Source organism: Lepisosteus platostomus, chromosome 8 (assembly GCF_059453375.1).
Source record: "Lepisosteus platostomus isolate fLepPlt1 chromosome 8, fLepPlt1.hap1, whole genome shotgun sequence".
NCBI lineage: Eukaryota > Metazoa > Chordata > Actinopteri > Semionotiformes > Lepisosteidae > Lepisosteus > Lepisosteus platostomus.
Window position 1 is genome coordinate 60,183,332 of NC_142618.1, and position 19,637 is coordinate 60,202,968.

Genomic DNA, 19,637 nt, shown 5'->3' on the forward strand with positions numbered 1-19,637 from the left:
GAAATTCCGCATGCTTGTTTTCTGTGACACGCTAAAACTTTGTTTCCCTCCAAATGGTACTCTAGGACTAGCTGTCAACTCTCTGTACAAAAATAGTGCATTATCCTCAGTATTTTAAGACTTTTAAGATTTCACATGTGCTTTAAAATATTTAGTTTTCTTCACTGAGACATGACGAAACTCTCACTGGAAGATGATGCAACGTTTGAGGAATTTAGGACCCATTTCAAAATCTCCAGAGTGAGGAGGCCATGTGATAAATTGTCATTCAGCACCTGAAACAAATTTAGTGTGCCATCGCAAAAGGGGGTGTTTACCTCTACATTCAAGATATTTTAGTTTTTTATTTTTCTTTGCAGCTTTTGCTGACTAACTTTTTTTCGCTCATAAAAGTGTTCAATTTTGATATTCACATTAAAAAAAATTACAGATCATTCACAGTATAATTCAACAAAATGTGACAATTTTGGAAGGGGGGTGTGTGAATTCTTCTGCAAGACACGTACTGTCCATTTTGATGCAGACTACAGAAAATGATTACAAAAGTTTGGACTCATAGGTTATCTGTTTGGAAATATGAAACTGTTTTGTTGTTGTTCATTTTGTAGCGTGGTGATGCAGGTATGGGGTTAGTTGACACCGTCCAACAGGGCTGCTACCTCTCTGTGTAGCATCGGTTTCAGAAGGTCTGCGCTGCAGGTGGACGACTTCACAAGTGCGACAGTCTCGATCGACTGCGAGAGAGCAGAAGAGCTGGGGTGTAAGGCCTTTGGTCCTCAAACTGACTGCTTTCCCTTACGTGAAAGTACTGTTGCCTCAAACAAGCAAAAGACAGCATGTCCCGGTCTAGTTCTAGAAATGCAGGGAACCGTCAGGTTTTGCGGAGAAACTTCAGCAGGAGTTAAGCGGTGAAATGCAATGTTAAATATGACGAGTAAGAATGGCAGGAACGAATGTGTTCGATGATACGTGTTTATTTTTCTATTTTGCACGGTTTACTCTAACAGAGTCGGAGCTCTCCATATGTACAGTGTTCCAAAGGACATTTCAGTGTGTGTCTCAAACAACTAACCCACAAAATTCAGCCCAGTTGCGTTGGGGAAACCGACACACATCCGTTTGCATCATCTGTGAAATGGGTTTTAGTTCCAGAGGAACTCGAGTGGTCAGGAACAACTTTAAACCTATAGCCTTGCTTACTCATAATGGTCGGTAGGACTTGATTATGTAACCATATATATATACATATTCAGTTTATATTTGTGCTGTACAAATTTGTGGATTACCAGGAGCATTAAGAATAATATAGGAGGAACACAGATGCAAACTGGACCCAGGTTCACAAAGATCTTATCACGTATTGCAGACTTGCTGTCATAGAACAATGCGAAAAAAGACAGCTGGGTACCTGTGTCTTTCCGTGTTAGGAAGCTGGGCTGAAGCAGACGGGCTCTAGAAGTGCCCCTCAGGCAGTGGGCTTTCAGTCTGAGTTACGTTATACGAAGGACATGAGATCAATCGTCTGTCAAACGGAGTTTGCCCTTGCGCTTCAGGATTTGAGGATGTTAAAATATATTAAGGTCCACGGCTTAAAATCCTATAATATATCTTAGTGACAGATGTAAAAGTCAAATATTTTTACGTAATAACGGTACATAATTTTAATTTCCTGACTACCATTTTATTCCTCGAAACATCCCGATACAAAGCAGCGAGCCATCGACGTGCCTGCTGGTCTCTTCAGTCAGAAGAGCATCAGATCTTAACAGGTTAAAGGGCGCCCCCTAGTGGATTATCTTTATATGCTTCACAGGAAAGCGTAAAAGAAAAATCCTCGATCTCAGCGGTTGCTTTTTAAGAAACCCTTGCAAAGCAGCTTGTTGCATGTGTGCCCATGTCCTTAATTGGGGCAAGATGGTGTGGATTTCCACACGTGCTTCCGATTATCCGCCACAGGTGTAAAAAACTGAAATGTGATACATGTGCACAGGGAATACAAAGCCCCTTTGAAACGGATGGATTAAACTGACCGAACCTTTGTTCCGTCATTGAGACGAGCCAGTCCAGGATAACCCCTCGAGTGAACAGAGTACATGCCAATACCTCACTACGGACCGCGGCGGGGTTAAGGTCATCAATCTCATGGCCGCTGCTGGTTTCCCCTCGCATTTCTCGCATGACATACTGTTTTTAACTGTCTGGCTGTTCTCTTTTTTTTAACCGACTGCACCGAAACTCACCGCGGCCTCCCGTTGTCAGCGGACTGCGATGTGTAACGGACGCGGACTGTTTCTGGGGACCAAGTAAAGGTTTATTCCACACTGAGGAGCAGAAAGCTGAATCACAGCCTCTTCAGGCGAGAGGGAGAGGGGAAGGCAGCAGAGATATAAAGCTGTGAGGGAGAGGAAGGTAGCAGGGACATAAAGCTGTATTGAATATGATTTGTGTTTGCACCGCTAAAACATTCGTTTTACTTTAATTCATGAGACCCCAGGTTTGCAAACATTCATCAGTTTCAGAAGAGAGTTTCCACTTGTTCCAGGAACCACTCGTACTACACACTTGTTTCAACTCCTTCTCACTCCAGAGTGAAGCCTCCTTCAGAGGGCGTTTAATGAGTTGTAAAACCACCCCTCTAGTTTTATGGGAGACTACTAAATCCTTTATTAGAGACTACTGTTGAGGAGATCAAGTACAATAATCGAGCACGGTCAAGGAATTCTTCAATCCACAAAAAAGCTGTTTCAGGCTAAGCTTTCAGATAACTCTGCAGGTGGTAACTGCTTCTGTTCACTTCATGTGGCAGCAGAAACACTCGGGCTCAGACAGCACTCCATACAACCTGCTGGTATCCAAATACTGTACGTCTGCCTTTTCAACGGCAAGCTAACGTTTTAAGCAGAGCTCAAAACTCAAATCTCCAATTTTGTTTCTTCCCAAAAAATACAAGGACCCCTAAGAGTCCTCCTTCTGTAGGCTAACTCGCATGTAGAACTATTTGCAGTATACTGGGTATGTTCATGTATGCCTTGTCACTTGACAGAGCGCTATTTGGGCGTTTGTGACTAAATGTGCTTTCGGACAGCGCATGACTATGTTGCTCTTTCATTAAGAAGGACTAGACTTCATTTTGTCAGATGCTTTTTCTCCTCTTTCTTTTCTCATTTTTTTAAAGTTTTAGTATGTGCCTTTGTTCTGGTAAAGGTAAACCCAGAATTTACATCTCATTCTTTAATAAATGTGCAGGAATAATTTATAATGTACAGTACATTATCACAAAAGAAACACCTCTTTTCCACATCTGGTTTCTTCAAATAACAGAATACTGGAGTGTAAATGCACACATTTCCCATATGAACACGGGACACTTTCTCTACAGTCCTCAGAGTGATCCTCTCTGCTGGCAGGGCTGAGCAGGACCCATGTGGATCAGGAGACTTGTGCCAGCGGTCTGACAGACGCAGAGCTGGCACCGGGGCTGGTGAAGACATGCTGACAAAAGCACACAACCTCTGCCCCACATCTGCAACATTTCACAAACATCCTTCATCTCGTCTCCTCTTCCATTTCCCCCATTACGTAAGAACTGCTTCCCAGCAGTAGTGGGCCAAGCCAGGTCGGAAACATGTCAGAGTCTTTCCTGTGCCGCTCACCGCGATTGTTTTCAGAACCTCGATGAAGAGAGAAAACCCCATCCTGTCCTACAGCACCTTCTCCACGCTCTCCTTCCAGGGAAGTCGCACCTGGAGCTGGACACACAGAGAGTGCTGATCTTTACAAGCACGCGACTTAAAACGAGAGGCGCCACCCTCTGGACCCAGAGAGCAAGTGTCGCACTGCATTTCGCTTGCAAGAAACCATCCAGCAGCTGGGCACTGGTAACCAAGGAGGAATAAAGCCAAATGATTTCCCCAAAAAACAAAAAACAACCCTCCTCTTGGTTTTCAATTCTCGCTTTCTTACCAGAGCGCCTTATTTCCTGCCCTAAATTTGGAATTTGGACATTTTCTTTCCGTCACGTCCGTCATTCCCACCTGGCACTGCCAGCGGTTTCGGAGCCGGGGCAGCTCGGGAACGACGGGGATGAGGGCGCGGGGTCCACCGAGCCCCCCCGCCAGCTCCGGAGTCGGGGGACGCAGCCCAGAGAGCTCAGCCCTCCGGCTGCTCGGCTGCTCCCAGCCTGGGCCCTGGCGATCGCCAGCTGGGGCTGTGCTGCCGCCCGTCTCCACCTCCTGGCTCTTCCCGGTCCGGACACCGGCGCCTCGGCGACGACCGGCACACGCCTGCGGCGCGCTCTGCTTCGCGCTCCGTCTCGGGGCGGAATGGCCCCCTGCCCGAAGCCGCCAGCGCCCCCCCGCAGGCCCTGCCACGGCGGCTCCGTCCTTCAGCGTCCTGCTGCTCCGGGACAGTGGCGCGGAGGAGGGCCGGGGCGTCCCGCCAGCCCCCCCGGGCGCCGCCCTCACGGCCCCTGCCTCTTGCTGGTCGCTCGCACCTGCTGTCTCACCCACCCCGTGGGCGCTGCGGGAGAACGCGGGGAGAGGGAGCAGTGGTAAGGGTCCGAGCACCCTCCCGGCCTGGAAACGGGGCGCGGCGGGTGCTCAGTGTAGGTCACCCTGGGGTGCGGGAGGCTTAAACCGGAGGGCTTCCACAGGACTCGCACATAGGCCACTCGGAGGTCTTCTTTATTACGTCTAAACCTTAGCGGTTTCCCCAGACTGCTCACCAAACCAGCACTAACGCCGTGCGAGCCCCTTCCGTACTCCAACAGTACTGATGGACCCCATATTGAAAATGTGGAATTCTCACCCCCTGGTGATAATGAGACAATTAACGAGTTAGCCAACACCAAGTGGAACAAATGCCAAGCGATTGGGGGGCCTGTATCGGCCTCTAGTGTCAGGATGGCTGGAATTACACCCCCCCTACGGCCCCTCTCTCCAGAGCAGCTACTTACAGCGTGGATACCCAGGGGGCCGAGGGTTACTGGCACTGCTGCCAAACGACGACTGGAAGTTGTGAATCGTTTCCTGGAGGAGCTGTCGCTCCCGGCCCTGTTGAAAGAAACACTGCATCTCAGTTGCTGCGGATACGCCGGCACCTGTAACAGAAATCCGGACAGGGCCACACGGACACACAGATGAGGGGCTTTAATGTCACTTTAAACTTTGCCTAATTTTACTTGTGAAGTTCACCCCCCCCCACCCAGCTCCAGAATCCAGGCAGACACTGGGCAGAGGCCATCTCCCACGGAAGCAGGTGCGAGTGACGTGCCACCTTCAAAGCGCACGCTCTGCAAAGATTTCTTTTGCACGGATGAATTTAAAAAAAAAACGGCTTTCTTTCAGTTGAACCACTGAACTCGAGTCACTCTGTTTGTAGCTGAACCATTATTATATGGGTGAATTTCTCTCGCCATCCTTGGAGAAACGCATTACACGGACGGGTTCTGAAAATAAAAGGTACGAACCCCTTGCACAACACTCACGATGGCAGGCAGGCCTCCGTAGGCCTATCACCGCGGGGAAAGTACACGCCTCCGTCAGTCGAGGCCGGGTGGGAGACCGATTCCCAGCAGCCTATTCCGGAAGAAACAGGAGTCCGTACCTTTCCGGCGTTCAGCTCGGAAATGGCAGCCAGGATTTGCTGCCTGGGCCCATCTGTCTTAATGCCCAGCTCCTTGAGGTCTCCGTCGGTCAGGGTGAGAAAGGCTTCCATGTCCACCTGTAAGGGAGCAGAGGAAACCCCCCGTACTCAGACGACGGGTGAAAGCTTCAGAACCACTCCGGCTCTGGGAGAAAGAGAGGGTGGCAGTCGGCAGGGATGTACGCCGTTCACTACTTTATGCTTTTGTGTCTCTTGAGTCGCACACCAGAACATGCGTGTGCTTAAATTATCTGAGGACAAATCGAGCTTAAAGCAAGACTACCTTGCTTGTTGCGGCAGATTTTAGATGAGTTCACTCAAGGTCCAAAAGGCAGTAAGTTCACTGTAGGCAGGAGAAGACTCAAACAACATTCTCTAGACTATTAGCTACAGCAATCAAGGAATAAATCTGCATCGTTTGCAGGGAGAAACAAACATTATGTTATGTGAACAACACACAAAAGCAGCGGAAAATAAGTCCAAAAGGTTAAGGTAGGGCACAGATATTCTGGATGCAAAAAATGACTGACAAGCTAACTCCCTGACTCTTACCTCCTGTTCCTCAAATATGGGCTGGTACTTCTCAAGGGACAGTTTCTTCAGGATGCCAGAGAGCTCGTCTGAACAAAAGAAAGGTGTGTTCAGGATCAGCACGGCGGATTCGTCGTGTTGTTATCTGTAGGCGACCGCAGGGCCTTGACACCTCCACCATCAGCCTTACTGCTCCCGACACAGAGGCGCGTACGGCTGTGTAGTCTAACAACCGCAGGCCACACCCCAGAGGGTTTCTGGTTGTCTCTTGATATGTTTTGCTCTGGCAAAGAACCTTCAAGAGCGCGAAATTAAATCAGTTTCATTAATAAAAGAACACGCAGGACTCTGGGACAGGAAATAGTCTTGGAGCCTCCGAAACGCCACGACGCGAGGGCAGGAAATAGTCTTGGAGCCTCCGAAACGCCACGACGCGAGGGCGGCCAGCAGGCGCGCCCCGGGGGCCGGACTCACCCTCGTCCGTGACGGTGCCACTGCTGGAGCCTCCGCTGCTCTGCGAGCGCGGGTGCGAGGAGAGGGAGGAGAGGGCGTCGGCCTGCGGGCCTTTCAGCGTGGGCGAGGGCGAGGGCGTCAGCGTCGGGGAGGTGCTCTTGGAGGTGGACGAATTCCCCGACGGGGGCCTCTTCTTTGCCTCCGCTTTCTGTGACGGGGGGGGGGGGGGCAGGTCAGCGGGGAGGCATTACGTTCTGCGTCCTGCTCCGTCTCGAAACCGACGCACCGGGATCGGAAAAGGAGGGAGGCTCGCAAACAGGGGGGGCAGCGGAAAGGAAGTCAGGTTCGTTTTGTTTGAGGTTTTCAATCCTGGTGTGAGAATTTGTAAGGAAGTGTCCAAACTCCATCTTAATTTTCATGCAATCCTGCTCCTCAGCTTTACCATAATCCTTAATACGCATAAAGCTGAAAGCTTGTCCAATCCTTAGCCCTGCTCTTTCTTCCAGCCTTTATTACCCTCTGGCCATAACCACATCCTAGCCCAAAAGAATGAGAAAGCTACAAAACATTTTCTAAAGAAAAATAACACTGAGTATTTTTATCAAACGTAAACTTTGCCCTCCTCAGGCATCCCAGGGCCCGCTGAAGCGGCCAAACAGCAAGCATCCTTACCTTCTTGCCTTGAGCGCCGCTGACCACTAGACAGGAAGTGCTGTGGATGTCGGGGAGGCTGATGTCCGGCACTGCTGGGGCCTGGCTGTCCGACGGCTGGGGCTTCTGCTCCAGCAAGCCAGCAACCTTCTTCCTCTGCGCCGCGATCTGGGAGAGAACGCTGTCGGAACTGCCACCTGGGAAAGAGGGAGTCAAACGGCGCTGGAGTGCTTCTGTACTGTAGCACTCAGCAGCCCTGTTCTGCCTAGATACCCGGCTCTGCTAAAACACAGGGGCGAGTAAAATAATCATTCGATAACCGCAGGCGCCCTCGGAGCTAGCTTTTTGGGTGAGAGTAAGTCCATCTTGGGAGGCTTGAAATTAAGAAAGAGCACCCAGCAGCAGGTGCGCAGTTCACTACGCGCACAGAGGAAAACCCAACAGCAGTGACGACAAACAGAAAAAGAAAAACAACACACCTGAGCGATTGTGAGGGTCTACCCCGTGCCTGTTGGACCCCACCACCCCGCCGGCGCCCCCGGAGGAGTGGGGGGAATAGCTGAAGGAGCCCGAGTTGGAGGGGGACGTGGGGCTCTTGGTAATGCTGGGAAACTTGACGGACCGGGCGGCGACACGACTGACGGACGTCTGGAAGAGAAAACCGCAGCTTGTGAGAGGCTGCGAATCGTGTCTCTAGAGCTGGGGTAAGGCGCTAGGGAGGAAATCGGGACGATGGATGTATATTTAGCATTTGTCTATAAACCTGAGGACAAACAAAATCGATATTCGATATGCTTCACTAGTCTGGGGAGACCCCTCGACTCGTAAACGTTCTTCTCTTCCACAGACAGGCGTGGTTTGATTTGTCATGGAGTAACAGGGTTCTCCAGCACATTGTATACTGTGTGTATAAACTGGTCAGTTTCCAAGTAAATGAAAGCACAGGCTCTTTGTGTCGCATCGTTTGCTTTGAACGCTATCGAAAAACGACTCCTGCAGGTTTGCAGCACACAAAACAAGTGTGGCGTTACACTGAAGTACCAGGAATGTAACGCGCACAGCCGTCGAAGGCATCCAGGAGGGCTGTCTGAACTCCAACTCGCTTCCTGAGGTGTACAGATGAATCCCATGAGCTAACCGTGCTCGTAACAACACAGAAACAGCGACATTCCTAAACACTGGGGGAAATGCTAACCCTAGCCCTAGCCGGGGTGTCAGCCGAGCAGTTCCGCGATCTGTTCTCCGAGGCCCTCCGGAAAAGGCGTGCGCCAGACTCACGATGTCGGAGTTGCCGCTGCTGTTGAAGGAGGCCTTGGCGGGGCGCGGGGGCATGGGCTGCCGGGCCTGCTCCGCCTTGCCCTCCCGGCCGGCCCGAGAGCGGTCCGCGCTGCGCAGCTCGAAGTTCGAGGGGGGCAGGAACGGGGGGATGACGGCCTTCAGCTTGTCGCTGGGCAGGTGGGTGGAGGGGGCGCCGTTCCTCAGCTGCGGGGGACACAAACGGGGATGGGAGAAAAGATGAGACGGTGGAGCAACAACGAGCAGCGGCGTTGCTTCGACCGTCGTGGGGTGACGGAGTGCTGTCCCGCCGGTGGTGTTTTTTACCTGTTCTTCGGGGCAGAAGTGCTCAAGCAGCCGCTGACTGGAGTAGCCCAGTGCAGAGGATCTGCAATTCAATGCGCCGCTCAACTAGTTACTGGTTATAAACGGGTGGTGCAAGTAGATTTCAGAATTAGGGGTTTTGACCTGACTGAGCAGGGGCAGTTCTCTAGTTTGATTAAAGCGGCATTGCCTGAACTTGCAGGACTCACAACTGGCAAGCCACTGGAGCTCAGCTGGTGTGAACCTGGTCGCATGATCAAGGGGGGGCTACACACTGGTGGGATTCCCCATTACCTGTAATGTGCTTTGAGCAGAGTGTCCAGAAAAACGCTATATAAATGTAAGGGCTAAGTAATAATATAGTAAGGAATTATAATAATAACAACAACACAGAACAGGCTTATCGGAGGAGCAATGCCTTTTCTCAAAGTGGTGGCCTACCATGGTCGTGATCAGAGTGTCGTCTTTCTCTGTACCAGCACTGCTAAGTCCTGGAAAAAAATGAACGAGATCACACGTGAACAACTTGGAAAATTACAAAATGAACACATAAGTAACTCATGTTCAGAAGAAAAGATTTAATTCTTGGACTCTCAAATTTAATCAGTTATTTATTTCGGGTAACGAAAATGTACAGATTGCAGGTGTGAAATGTTGAAATATTAAAGATTCAGTATTTTTCCCCTCCCCAGGGAAATTCAATGTCCAAGAAGCTGTTGCTCCTTTACATAATTTTTCATTCATTTCGCCTGATTTGGAAGCAGAATAGCCTCGCTATCGCAGATTCTAGTTTATCGTTTCAGATTCGTCAAAACGCAAATGCGAATTCAGGGAAAAAACTCCAGAACGCAACGCTCCATGAATTGGAAAGGCGAGCCCTGCGGGTCTGCCCGTGGCGGAAGGAGAGAGAGCCTTCCCTCACCGCTGTCCTTGCCTTTCGCCGCCCAGGCCGTGCTCGTCTCGGGGGTCCCCGCGCCCGCGCCGCCGCTGGCCTCGCCGCTCCTGGGGCCGGCCTTCATGGTGCAGTCCAGCGCCACGTCCGCGCCGTCCGGCAGGGGGGCCAGGCGGCCCGTGGAGAAGCCGTGCCGCAGCGTGTGCGTCAGCTTCAGCTTGCGGAACCTGTTGGACATCCTGCTCCACCAGGACTGCGGGCGCGGCCCGCGGGGGGCACCAGTGAGCACCGCCGCGCGATACGGCAGCGTACCGTACCGACGGCAGAACAGTGCACCCCCCCCCCCCCCCCCCCGGGAGTTTCAGTGCGAAGCTTCGGAAATCGGGATTCTCGAAAGGGGAACTACGGTCCCCATCTCTCAGGCCGGTTACTAAAACCGAAATAAATTCACCGACGCGACAGTAAAAGTTTCGAATCGAAGCACAAAATCGTGGATTTTGTGAAAGTTTTGCAAGTCGCCCTGTCGACACAAACTCGCATCCAAGTTCCCACAAATTGCGACGTGACGCGGCCCTTCCTGCTCACTAGTCTCCATAACGACTAACGTACTGTGATGGACGAGTGAATGAGTACTGGTTGAGCGGCAGACCTTTTCGCCACAGAAATATTCCAACGTGATCTGCATGCGGAGTTAACAAGTAGTATTTTTTGGAAAACCGTCTCTGTTGGATTAAAAGAGACGTATTTACAAGACTACTTGTTTACAATGTAATAGGGCCACACACGTCACTGGAAGTCTTGTTGCCTCGTTCTGAATCGCAGAACATGGCGCTGCGCATCCCTGGAAATGTAGTCTAATTTGTGATGTAAATTGGAAGTTTTACTCGTTACTGTGTGCATTTTACTTTTATTGCGGTTTGAAATGCACTCATCAATGCTGATTCTTTCTAACCCCAAAATATGAAAACAGTGCTGCAGTTCCTCTTTAACTGGGAATAACAGGAGGAAGGATGTCCTACAAAATTTTGAAAACAGACAGCAAATTACAACGCCTTCATATTCAATACTAAACCACAAAGTTGTCTATGATTCTGGTACCTTCAAGCCCCCTTTATCATCAGGTGGGACGGGGACATTCAGGGACTGCCTGCTCTTCGAGCGCTTCAGGGTGGCTCTGTTCCTCTGTTTGTTCTTGTCTTTGTCAACCTGCATGCAAACAGAGGCCAGCAGTCGCACGAGCTCTGTGTCTGCATGAAGAAGGCAAGACAAAAGGGAAAAAAATCAGATCTCAATAAACCTTGAGAAACTGCTCTTCCGAATGTACATCAATGACCTTGACCTGGCTAAGCCAGCGTCGTGAGGTTTGCACATGTCCCAGTCTGCAGGTGTTAAAAGCAGTGGATTGTTTATGGCATTGTGGCATAAAAAGACATTGCTGCCCTAGAAGGAGTAACACCAGGTCTAAAGGGAATGTTGCACACAGACGGGTGAATGGAAATTAATTGCTTAAACAGAAAAGGTTACTGATAATACTGCAAGCATTAAAAATCCTAAAAAAGCACTGACAGAACCAGAAGGAGAACAACATTTTTACATCTTTAGTGTATTTAGGAGGAGGTGCATCAGCAGGTACACAGGGAGCTGTGAGAGTCTGCAACAAGCTGCCCAGGTGTGTGAGTGAAGACAATCACCCAGGACTCTTCAAGAAACAAGCGGATGAAATTCTCAGATGAATGTGCTACTACTGATTAAATGAGAATGACCTCCTCTCTTCTCTAACCCTTCTATGTTCCTTGAATATGGTAAAGGCTGAGGCTCAGAGTACAGGCTTGTGTTCCGAGATAGGCATAGGACTAGGGTTAGATGAAAAGCTACAGTAAGGTTAGGGTTAAAGCAAATGATATAGGAGATTTGTACGACAGCATAGCCAAGAGATAAAAGCACACCAGAAATGTCTAAGAAAAATGCATACACTTCAAATGGACTGTACAGTACTTGATAAAAACTGAAATACAGCAGATCATACAGAGGTATTTTTTAGGTGACCAAAGCTTGGTTTCGCCCGAACACTGTTCTCTGCTACAGTCCTTGCAAAATCAAGTATGTTTTACAGCTCACCTGGATCATTTAGCAGCATAACGAGATCAAAGGCTGTATATCCATTTTTGGCACGCAGATTGACATCGGCTCCTTGGTTTAACAGATACTTCACAACATCTTTATTTCTACAGGACAGAGAATTGAATATGACATTAGGGGGCACATCTGTAACTACTGAGCTGAGCTGTGAAAAAGACAGATGTTAAAGCTAACACATCCATTCAATCGGAGTTAGGATAAAATTATTGTGCTCTAGTAAGGCATTGTTTCGAATATTATGGACAATTTTGGTCACCATATTAGAGGACAGATATTGCTGTCCTGGAATCTATCCATAGAACATCAACCAGATACTTTCTGGGGCTTAATGTCCTGGACTGGCAGGCTGAAGGAACAAAACATTTTTAGTCTTAAACAGAGAAGACAACAAGTAGACCTTCACAATCCTCAAAGGCACTGACAAAGTCAGCCAATGTTTTTTTTTCTAATAAATATTGAGATCAATTAACTATCAATCACTAAAAGGGCTAGAAGAGGCTAGAATGGCCTCTTTTTTGTAGCCTTTCTAAAACCTGGCAATAAAACCGTACTGGCAAAATCTTTATAAATCTGTTTAGGATGATTAATACTCATGGATGCACCGAAGCGGGATCACTGCGTTATAACTGGTGAAGACGCATTTCACTGCCGAATTCTACTGCTACAAACTTTCAGATTTCAGTCTTGTCTCCCTTTCTGTCTTTTGCTCGTTCGGTTGGTATTTTTCTGTCCGTTAGTCACAGGAGTTGCCTTCTTCTTCCCCTCAAATAAAGGAGTATTCTTCCTCCAGGAGCACTGGGCTCTGCTTGCTGTGGACTGTTGTGTAGCTCTACTCTACACCAGCTTGCTCTGAGGCAAACGCCTTTGAGAATCTGCTTTGCCACATGGACAAACTACACACTGCTGCCGACAGCTGCAGGCAGCAGGACCGGACGTTACCCGTGGTAAGTAGCCTGCATCAGGGCGGTCCACCCATGGACGCTGTCCTGCTTGTCGATGCCGGCGCTCCTCTCCACGAGCAGCTGGACCACGTCCAGCTGTCCGCTGACCGCGGCGATCATCAGGGCCGAGGCGCCGTCCGCGTTGGACATGTGCACCTGACTGGGGTCTTCGTCCAGGATCTCCCTCACCAGCTGGGGATTTCCTGGGAGACAGGCATGCGACAGAGGGGCGTGAGCCACGCACACGCGCACGAGGGCCAGGCGACGTCAGCCCAGGGAGCCCGCTGAGCACACAGACCTACAGCACACAGAGACGCCTACAGCACACAGGTCCAGCGGAAGGCCGGGAACACCGACCCCTTGCACAGATCCGAGCTCCTTCACGGCGTGGATACGACTTCAGCGCTGATTTAGACTACCTCGGATTACGTGCAACAGGACCGGGTTGTTATTATTAATTACGAGTTATTAATTATTCCCACGGCTATTAACCTGCTTCATCTGGATGGCCGATTGTTCTATTTCACTTTATTTATCTTTTGCAGTGTGCGTGTATCTTATGTATCTCACTCGCACAGTGACAACCCATCTTGTTCTTCTAAATTGTGGAGATTACTTAAAGCTGCCAATTTGTTTGTCCTAATCTAACACATGTTTCTCATTTGTTGATGGGTTCATGTCACGTTAAATGTATTATGCATGGTGTTACGCCTTGTACCTGCCTGCAAAGCAAACTTCCCCCAGTAGGGTAATAAAGCTTTTCCTAAGGCGACCGCAGTATAAACCAATGCTGGATGCAGTGATGAAGAGACAGTTCTGCATCTCACAGATACTGTGAGAGTCATATGCTACTGTCTTATTCCACTGTACTGTACCACTGGCAAAACAAGTCACACACAGGTGGTGACTGGTCATGATCCAGAGACGTACTCAAGACTAACAATCATTATTACAATGAAGTTGGCCAATGAAAGGAAACACGAAGTTGCTGCCTCGATTAAAAAAACACAGGGGCCACAGCTTTATTTCAGCTCCATAGAAAGGACGCCACATGATTTCTGATGAATTTCATAACTTGTTATACTCACTGATAAACTATCTGTTTATCTTTAATTCAAATGCAATAAATGCTGCTCTTGAGCATGACTTAAAAGACTGATAAAACTCATGGGATATTTATGATGCTTCTTTGATTTTTATAAACCTTTTACCATGTTTGGCAAAGCATAAACTAGTCAAACCTGCACACATCTGGTTTAGGGGGCCTTACCTAACTTCAGTGCACTGAAGACATCCGGTCTTCTCTTCTCATCATCTGAAAACGATAAAAAGATGTTTCATTTGTCATCCGTCTTCTTAATTGCACAAAAATGGTATAAAAGGTGAAAAACAGAAATTTCCAATAACTTTCATTCACAGCTTCATATTAAGTAGAGCTTTCAAAAATGCACCAAAAATCCTTCTGCCTGTATAGAGCACAAGGATGTGTCCGAACAGAAGCCAGATGTAAATGGCTGTGGCACGAGTTTATAATAATAATAATAATAATAATGATAATAATAATAATAATAATTGCTAACACTTCTATAGCACTTTTCTGGACACTCCACTCAAAGCGCTTTACAGGTAATGGGGATCCCCTCCACCACCACCAGTGTGCAGCCCCACCTGGATGATGCGACGGCAGCCATAGTGAGCCAGAACGCTCCCCACACACCAGCTCTCAGTGGGGAGGAGAGCAGAGTAATGAAGCCAATTCATAGAGGGGGATTATTAGGAGGCCATGATTGGTAAGGGGCAATGGGAAATTTCTTTTCAAGAAATGCCCTGGGATTTTTAATTACGAGTCACGACCTCGGTTTTACGTCTCATCCGAAGGATGGCAACTATTTACAGAATAGTGTCCCCATCACTATACTGGGGCATTAGGACCCACACACACCTCAAGGTGAGCGTCCCCTGCTGGCCCCACTAACTCCTCTTCCAGCAGCAACCTTAGTTTTTTCCCAGGAGGTCTCCCATCCAGGTACTGGCCAGGCTCACACCTGCTTAGCTTCAGTGGGCTGCCAGCTGTGAGTTGCAGAGTGATATGGCTGCCGGCAAAATGTAGAGATCCAATGTATTTTCTGAGAATACTTCTTCTATACAATACGCCCTCTTTATTGTGAAAAAATAATTGAAGTCGCAGCATCATTTGCGACTGCCTACGTTTTCAACTGTACTGTCTGCCGAGCAGAAGGGCGAGGTAATTGAAAACAGGCTTTGATCAAGCTGTGTAACCTCTGGGTCTTTCAGCTGTAAGGCAGGAATACTAAATCACAGATCTGATTCCCGTTATCAAAGGCCCAGAGGTGTCATCTGGCAAACAGCACATACTGTAAATCAGCCGAAGGGGGCAGGAGGAGACGGGAGACAATGCAAACTCACACCCACTCTGAAATGACATGGCAAAACCAAACATTTTTAACAGGTGTTCTTTTGTCTAGGAAGCTGTAGAAGTCGTCCTGTGGGAATCCTCGTAGATTTTCACTTCGGTATCAACTTTTTTTTGTCCTATGTATTGGTAGGAAATTATGCCAGAAAACAAAAAGCAATTAATTCCTGAAAGTGCTTAAATTAATTGCCCAGCCGGGCACAAATCAAATTAATTAAAATCTCACATTAGATGCAATTCCTTAAGAAACGTAAAAACTACTATCTCCTTTGTGACAAAATCACAGAAGATCAGTGCTTCTTTCTTCCCCCCCCCAAAAAAAAAACAAAGTGAAAAAAATAGTCCAGCCTTGTAGAGGAGAAAGCCAGATCCCGGCTCCGCAACAAGACGCCTATATTTTTCTCTTCTTCTGTAAGTGAAGCTTGGCTTTAACGAGCCCAGACACAACATTCAAGTGTAACCTTCGTCAGCTGCGTCGTTTCCAATTAAAACGTTTTAATTCTCCGCTTTCGTCGAGTGCCACCCTCTAGTGAGGCCACGCCGACGACAGATGCTGGAGAACGTCTGGTATAAACCTCCGACACACGTTTATTCCAGGGAAGAACATACTAAACCGGACACATTCTGGGGCGCGAGGGAACGCCCTACGCCGACTGGCTGGAGGAACCGACACAAGTGGGTCAAATTCAACCCGGCGGCGGATTTCTTCCGAGAGAACAGCGCAAAGCGAACCGGCGCCCGCAAGCGGAAAGGAATTTAAAGCACAGAACCTCTTTACCCAGAGGGTGGTGGGGGTGGGGAACACAGCTACCCAGCCGTGTGGTAGTAGCCGACACCTAGGCCCGTTCCGGGAGACGGCTGGGTCGGATCCAATCGGCAATAACTTACCAAACAGGCCAGGCGGGTCAAATACCCCCCTGGATCCAGCCTCTCAGACACTGCCAGCAGCCATATCACCCTGCAGCTCACCACTGGCAGCCCCCTGAGGCCCAGCAGGGGTGAGCCTGGTCAGTACCTGGATGGAGACCTCCTGGGAAAAACTGAGGCTGCTGCTGGTGTTAGTGGGGCCAGCAGGGGGCGCTCACCCTGCGGTCTGTGTGGGTCCAAATGCCCCAGTATAGTGACAGGGAAACTAGACTGTAAACAGGCGCCGTCCTTCGGATGAGCCGTAAAACTGAGGTCCTGACTCTCTGTGGTCATTAAAAATCCCGGGGTGTTTCTCAAAAACAGGAGGGGTGTTACCCCGGCATCCTGGCCAAGTTTCCCCCTGGCCTTTACCAATCATGGCCTCCTCATAACCCCCCATCTCATCCAGGTGGGGCTGCACACTGGAGCTGGTGGAGGGGATCCCCATGACCTGTAAAGCGCTCTGAGTGGAGTGTCCAGAAAAGCCCTGTATGTGACATGAAGTGTGAGGAATTATTATTATTCCTAGACCAAGGGCAAACAGGAGAAACGCTACCTGGCTGGGGCCGCACGGTGGTGATGGCGTCCAGGTAGCACTGCAGGCCCTTCTGCTTGAGCTGCAGCGCCAGCTCGAAGGCCGTCCTGGCCAGCGCGTTGACGTGGTCGGGGTCCGCGCCGCGCTCCACCAGCTGCCGGGCCACGCCCACCTTGCCGCTCAGCACCGCCGCCATCAGGGGGCGCCAGCCCGTGGCCCGGAGGCCCAGGTTGGCGTCCGCGCCCCAGTCCAGCAGCAGCTTCACCACGGCTTCGTGGCCGTGCTGGGCCGCCGCCGTGAGCGGGGTGATGGCCGGCGGCTCGCCCGCCCCGCCCCCGCCGTTGCCGTTGCTGTTGTTGTTGTTGTTGCCGTTCGCCCCGGGCACCTCCAGGGGGTCGTAGTCGTCCACGAAGGCGCCGCCCTCCACCAGGAGCCCCACCACGCTGGCGTGCCCACCCCTCGCGGCCATCGTCAGCACGCTGGCCCCCATCCTGTTCCTGCCGTTGATCTCCGCTCCGTTTTCCAGCAGGATGTGGGCGACGCTCAGGTGCCCAAACCTACGGGAATTAACAGCGAGGGGAAAATGTATTTTATTTCCCGGCCGTGCAAGTTTTTTTTTTCTTCTGTTTGCTTACCAATGCTAAGTGTGATGTCCCACAGGCAGAATGATCAGGCTACCTGCTGGAAACGCGCATCGCAGTTATGCATTGTTGCCAATTCAAACTTTTTTTTTCTTCGCGAAGAAATTGCTTAAAATGTCAGCTTTCTCTAGGAATTCGGTTAATGGAGTCTTCCCGGCTCGCCCGGCTTTTCCAAGCTCGGAAATACTGCTCTCTCCGTCTCTACTGCCGAACCCTCTTTGTTGAATGAAGGAATGAAAATGAAATCACGGGAAGGCATACAGGGAACGCGCACTTTAACAAAAAAACGTATCTAACCTATTTGTACAAAACTACGCTGGTAAACTGAACTTTTATCCTGAAGTTCTCAATCTTCGCTTAAGAACCATTTCGGCCGTTTACAGGAACAGCACATAGTTGTCGCGAAAATCAAATCCAGTCTTCCGTGTTTCACCTGAATTCACCTGCAGAAGGCTCCACGGCCGAAACGTTGCGTTTTCGTCTCTTTTCAGCATGGAATTAACTTACTTGTTCCTTACAGCCTTCGCATGCCGACGCAGCTACCCACCTGAACTACAACCTGTACGGTATTCCAGTGAGATATCCAAAACCCTTTCTACTGCATATATATTTCTAGATGTACACCCTTTTAAAGCAAAAAACATGACTTTTATAAAATCCAAAACACTTTATCTTCTACTGCTAGGTCTAAAACGGATATGAAGAAACACTTGGGTGACAGCTTAGAAACCCTGACTTTAATAGGAGGGACGAAAGGCGAGCACACTTTGCATTCGGATAAAGGATAAATATCGCGGTTCACTTTGCATTTTTTCCACCCAGCCGATTTAAGATCCGTGTATCTGTGCTGTGCACAAGAAGCGACCTCAGCGGTACTGTCCATCTCTCAGAAGATGCCACCGCACCGGCGGCAGGCGCTCTGAAACGTTACCTGACGGGCTTGACACCCAGCGCACACAGAGTAGCCGACGCGCAGCGGTTACAATGACTCGTACTGCACCGAAACGGCACAAGGCAAAGCTAATTGAAGCCGCCCCTGTCAGCACTTGCACCACCTTGAATCGATGAAACCCGAGCTCTAACTTTACATTATAGCGTACCTGCCTCTTTGGGGGCTAAAACAGACCGTCGAGACCAACACCCCCCCCGAGTTCCGAGTCATTCCTTGTGCTCAGTCTCATGCGAAACCAGCTTCTACTTCAACAACCTCTCGGAGACCGTCAAATCCTTTTTTTTTAAGTACGAAGTCACCCCCATTAAAAAAAGTAAAGTTTTCTGGCTTGGTGAACTAACGGTGCTCTCTCTTGCGGGCACGTTTTAAATGGAGAACGAATTAAACTGTTGGGGGGGGGGGGGGGATGCCTAAATTATTTGTTTGGATGCATAACTCAAGTCTGCAGTACAGGAATCTCTTCCAGACACCCTCGGATGCCCAGCCAGTCTTTCCCCCGCCCCTCAGCGCAGCAGAAAGCAACGAGCGCGTTGGATACAGAGGGAGCGCACCACACCTCGCAGCCTGCATCAGCGGAGTCCAGCCGTAGTGGTTCCGGCTGTCCACCGAGGCCCCCTTCCGCAGCAAGAACCGGACCAGGTGCTCGTGTCCGCTGGCGGCGGCGAACTGGAGCGCCGTGTTGCCCTGCTCGTCCGCGCAGTCCACGGGGACGAGCGCCAGCTCCCCCGGGGCGGTGTCCGCGCCGCCCTCCGAGCCCGCCCCGGGCTCCAGGACGCGCCGGGCGCTCCCGTAGTCGCCCTCATCGCAGGCGCGGAACAGCAGCTGCGAGTTGGCCGAGACCCCGTAGCTCATCCTCGGACGCCGAGAAGCCCAGGAAGAAAGCCCCTGCGGTTTCCGAAGCCCGGCGCTGGCCCTCGCTGGGAAGACATTGCCCTTTTAATGTCGCCGCATGCTTAGTGCTGACAGCACCAGGAGAGGAGAGGACGCGATGCACACTGACCGTGACGCCCGGCGTTTAAGAAGTAGCCATCGGGCTGTTAGTTTACTCTCGTAAAAGTTACTTGGGAGCCGGCCGGGTTCTCAAGTCCTGACCATCAGATTTCTGGAAGCAGTGCGGGGCAGCGCATGCGCTTCCCCAGCGACGCAATCAGTCCATTTTTTTGGCCACCTCCCCTCTACCGTAAAATCCCCTAACAACGCGTAGGATTCAGTGTGGGGTGTCTATACTGCCCACCCCCTCAGCTCCGGGATAACTTTACTGGAAACAGAAGCTGGATACACACAGTTAATCGTCACTGCGGGGGGCTACTTACTTGGGGG

The 19,637-nt window shown here is 50.0% G+C and overlaps 1 protein-coding gene across 4 annotated transcripts; it reads right to left on the minus strand.

The window, feature by feature from the left end:
- Positions 1-3,216: 3,216 nt before the first annotated feature.
- On the minus strand, positions 3,217-19,540 carry anks6 (ankyrin repeat and sterile alpha motif domain containing 6). 4 transcript variants are annotated; one of them, XR_015941022.1, is made up of 17 exons: positions 18,874-19,501; positions 16,746-17,281; positions 14,120-14,164; positions 12,848-13,052; positions 11,888-11,994; positions 10,868-11,016; positions 9,800-10,022; positions 9,319-9,368; positions 8,557-8,760; positions 7,758-7,926; positions 7,300-7,475; positions 6,649-6,835; positions 6,196-6,263; positions 5,605-5,721; positions 4,955-5,051; positions 4,035-4,518; positions 3,217-3,749 (listed from the first exon to the last, which is right to left on the minus strand). XR_015941022.1 is itself a non-coding variant. In XM_088644135.1 (17 exons), the coding sequence occupies exons 2-17, from the start codon at positions 19,167-19,169 to the stop codon at positions 4,460-4,462; spliced, it is 2,688 nt and encodes an 895-aa protein (XP_088500261.1). In that variant the 5' UTR covers positions 19,170-19,234; positions 19,318-19,502; the 3' UTR covers positions 3,217-4,459. The 4 variants fall into 4 exon arrangements, 3 of the variants coding, with proteins under 3 accessions (XP_088500261.1, XP_088500263.1, XP_088500260.1); XM_088644135.1 differs by having other exon boundaries at positions 3,217-4,518; positions 18,874-19,234; positions 19,318-19,502; XM_088644137.1 differs by having other exon boundaries at positions 3,217-4,518; positions 9,812-10,022; positions 18,874-19,540.
- Between the last annotated feature and the right edge of the window lie 97 nt (positions 19,541-19,637).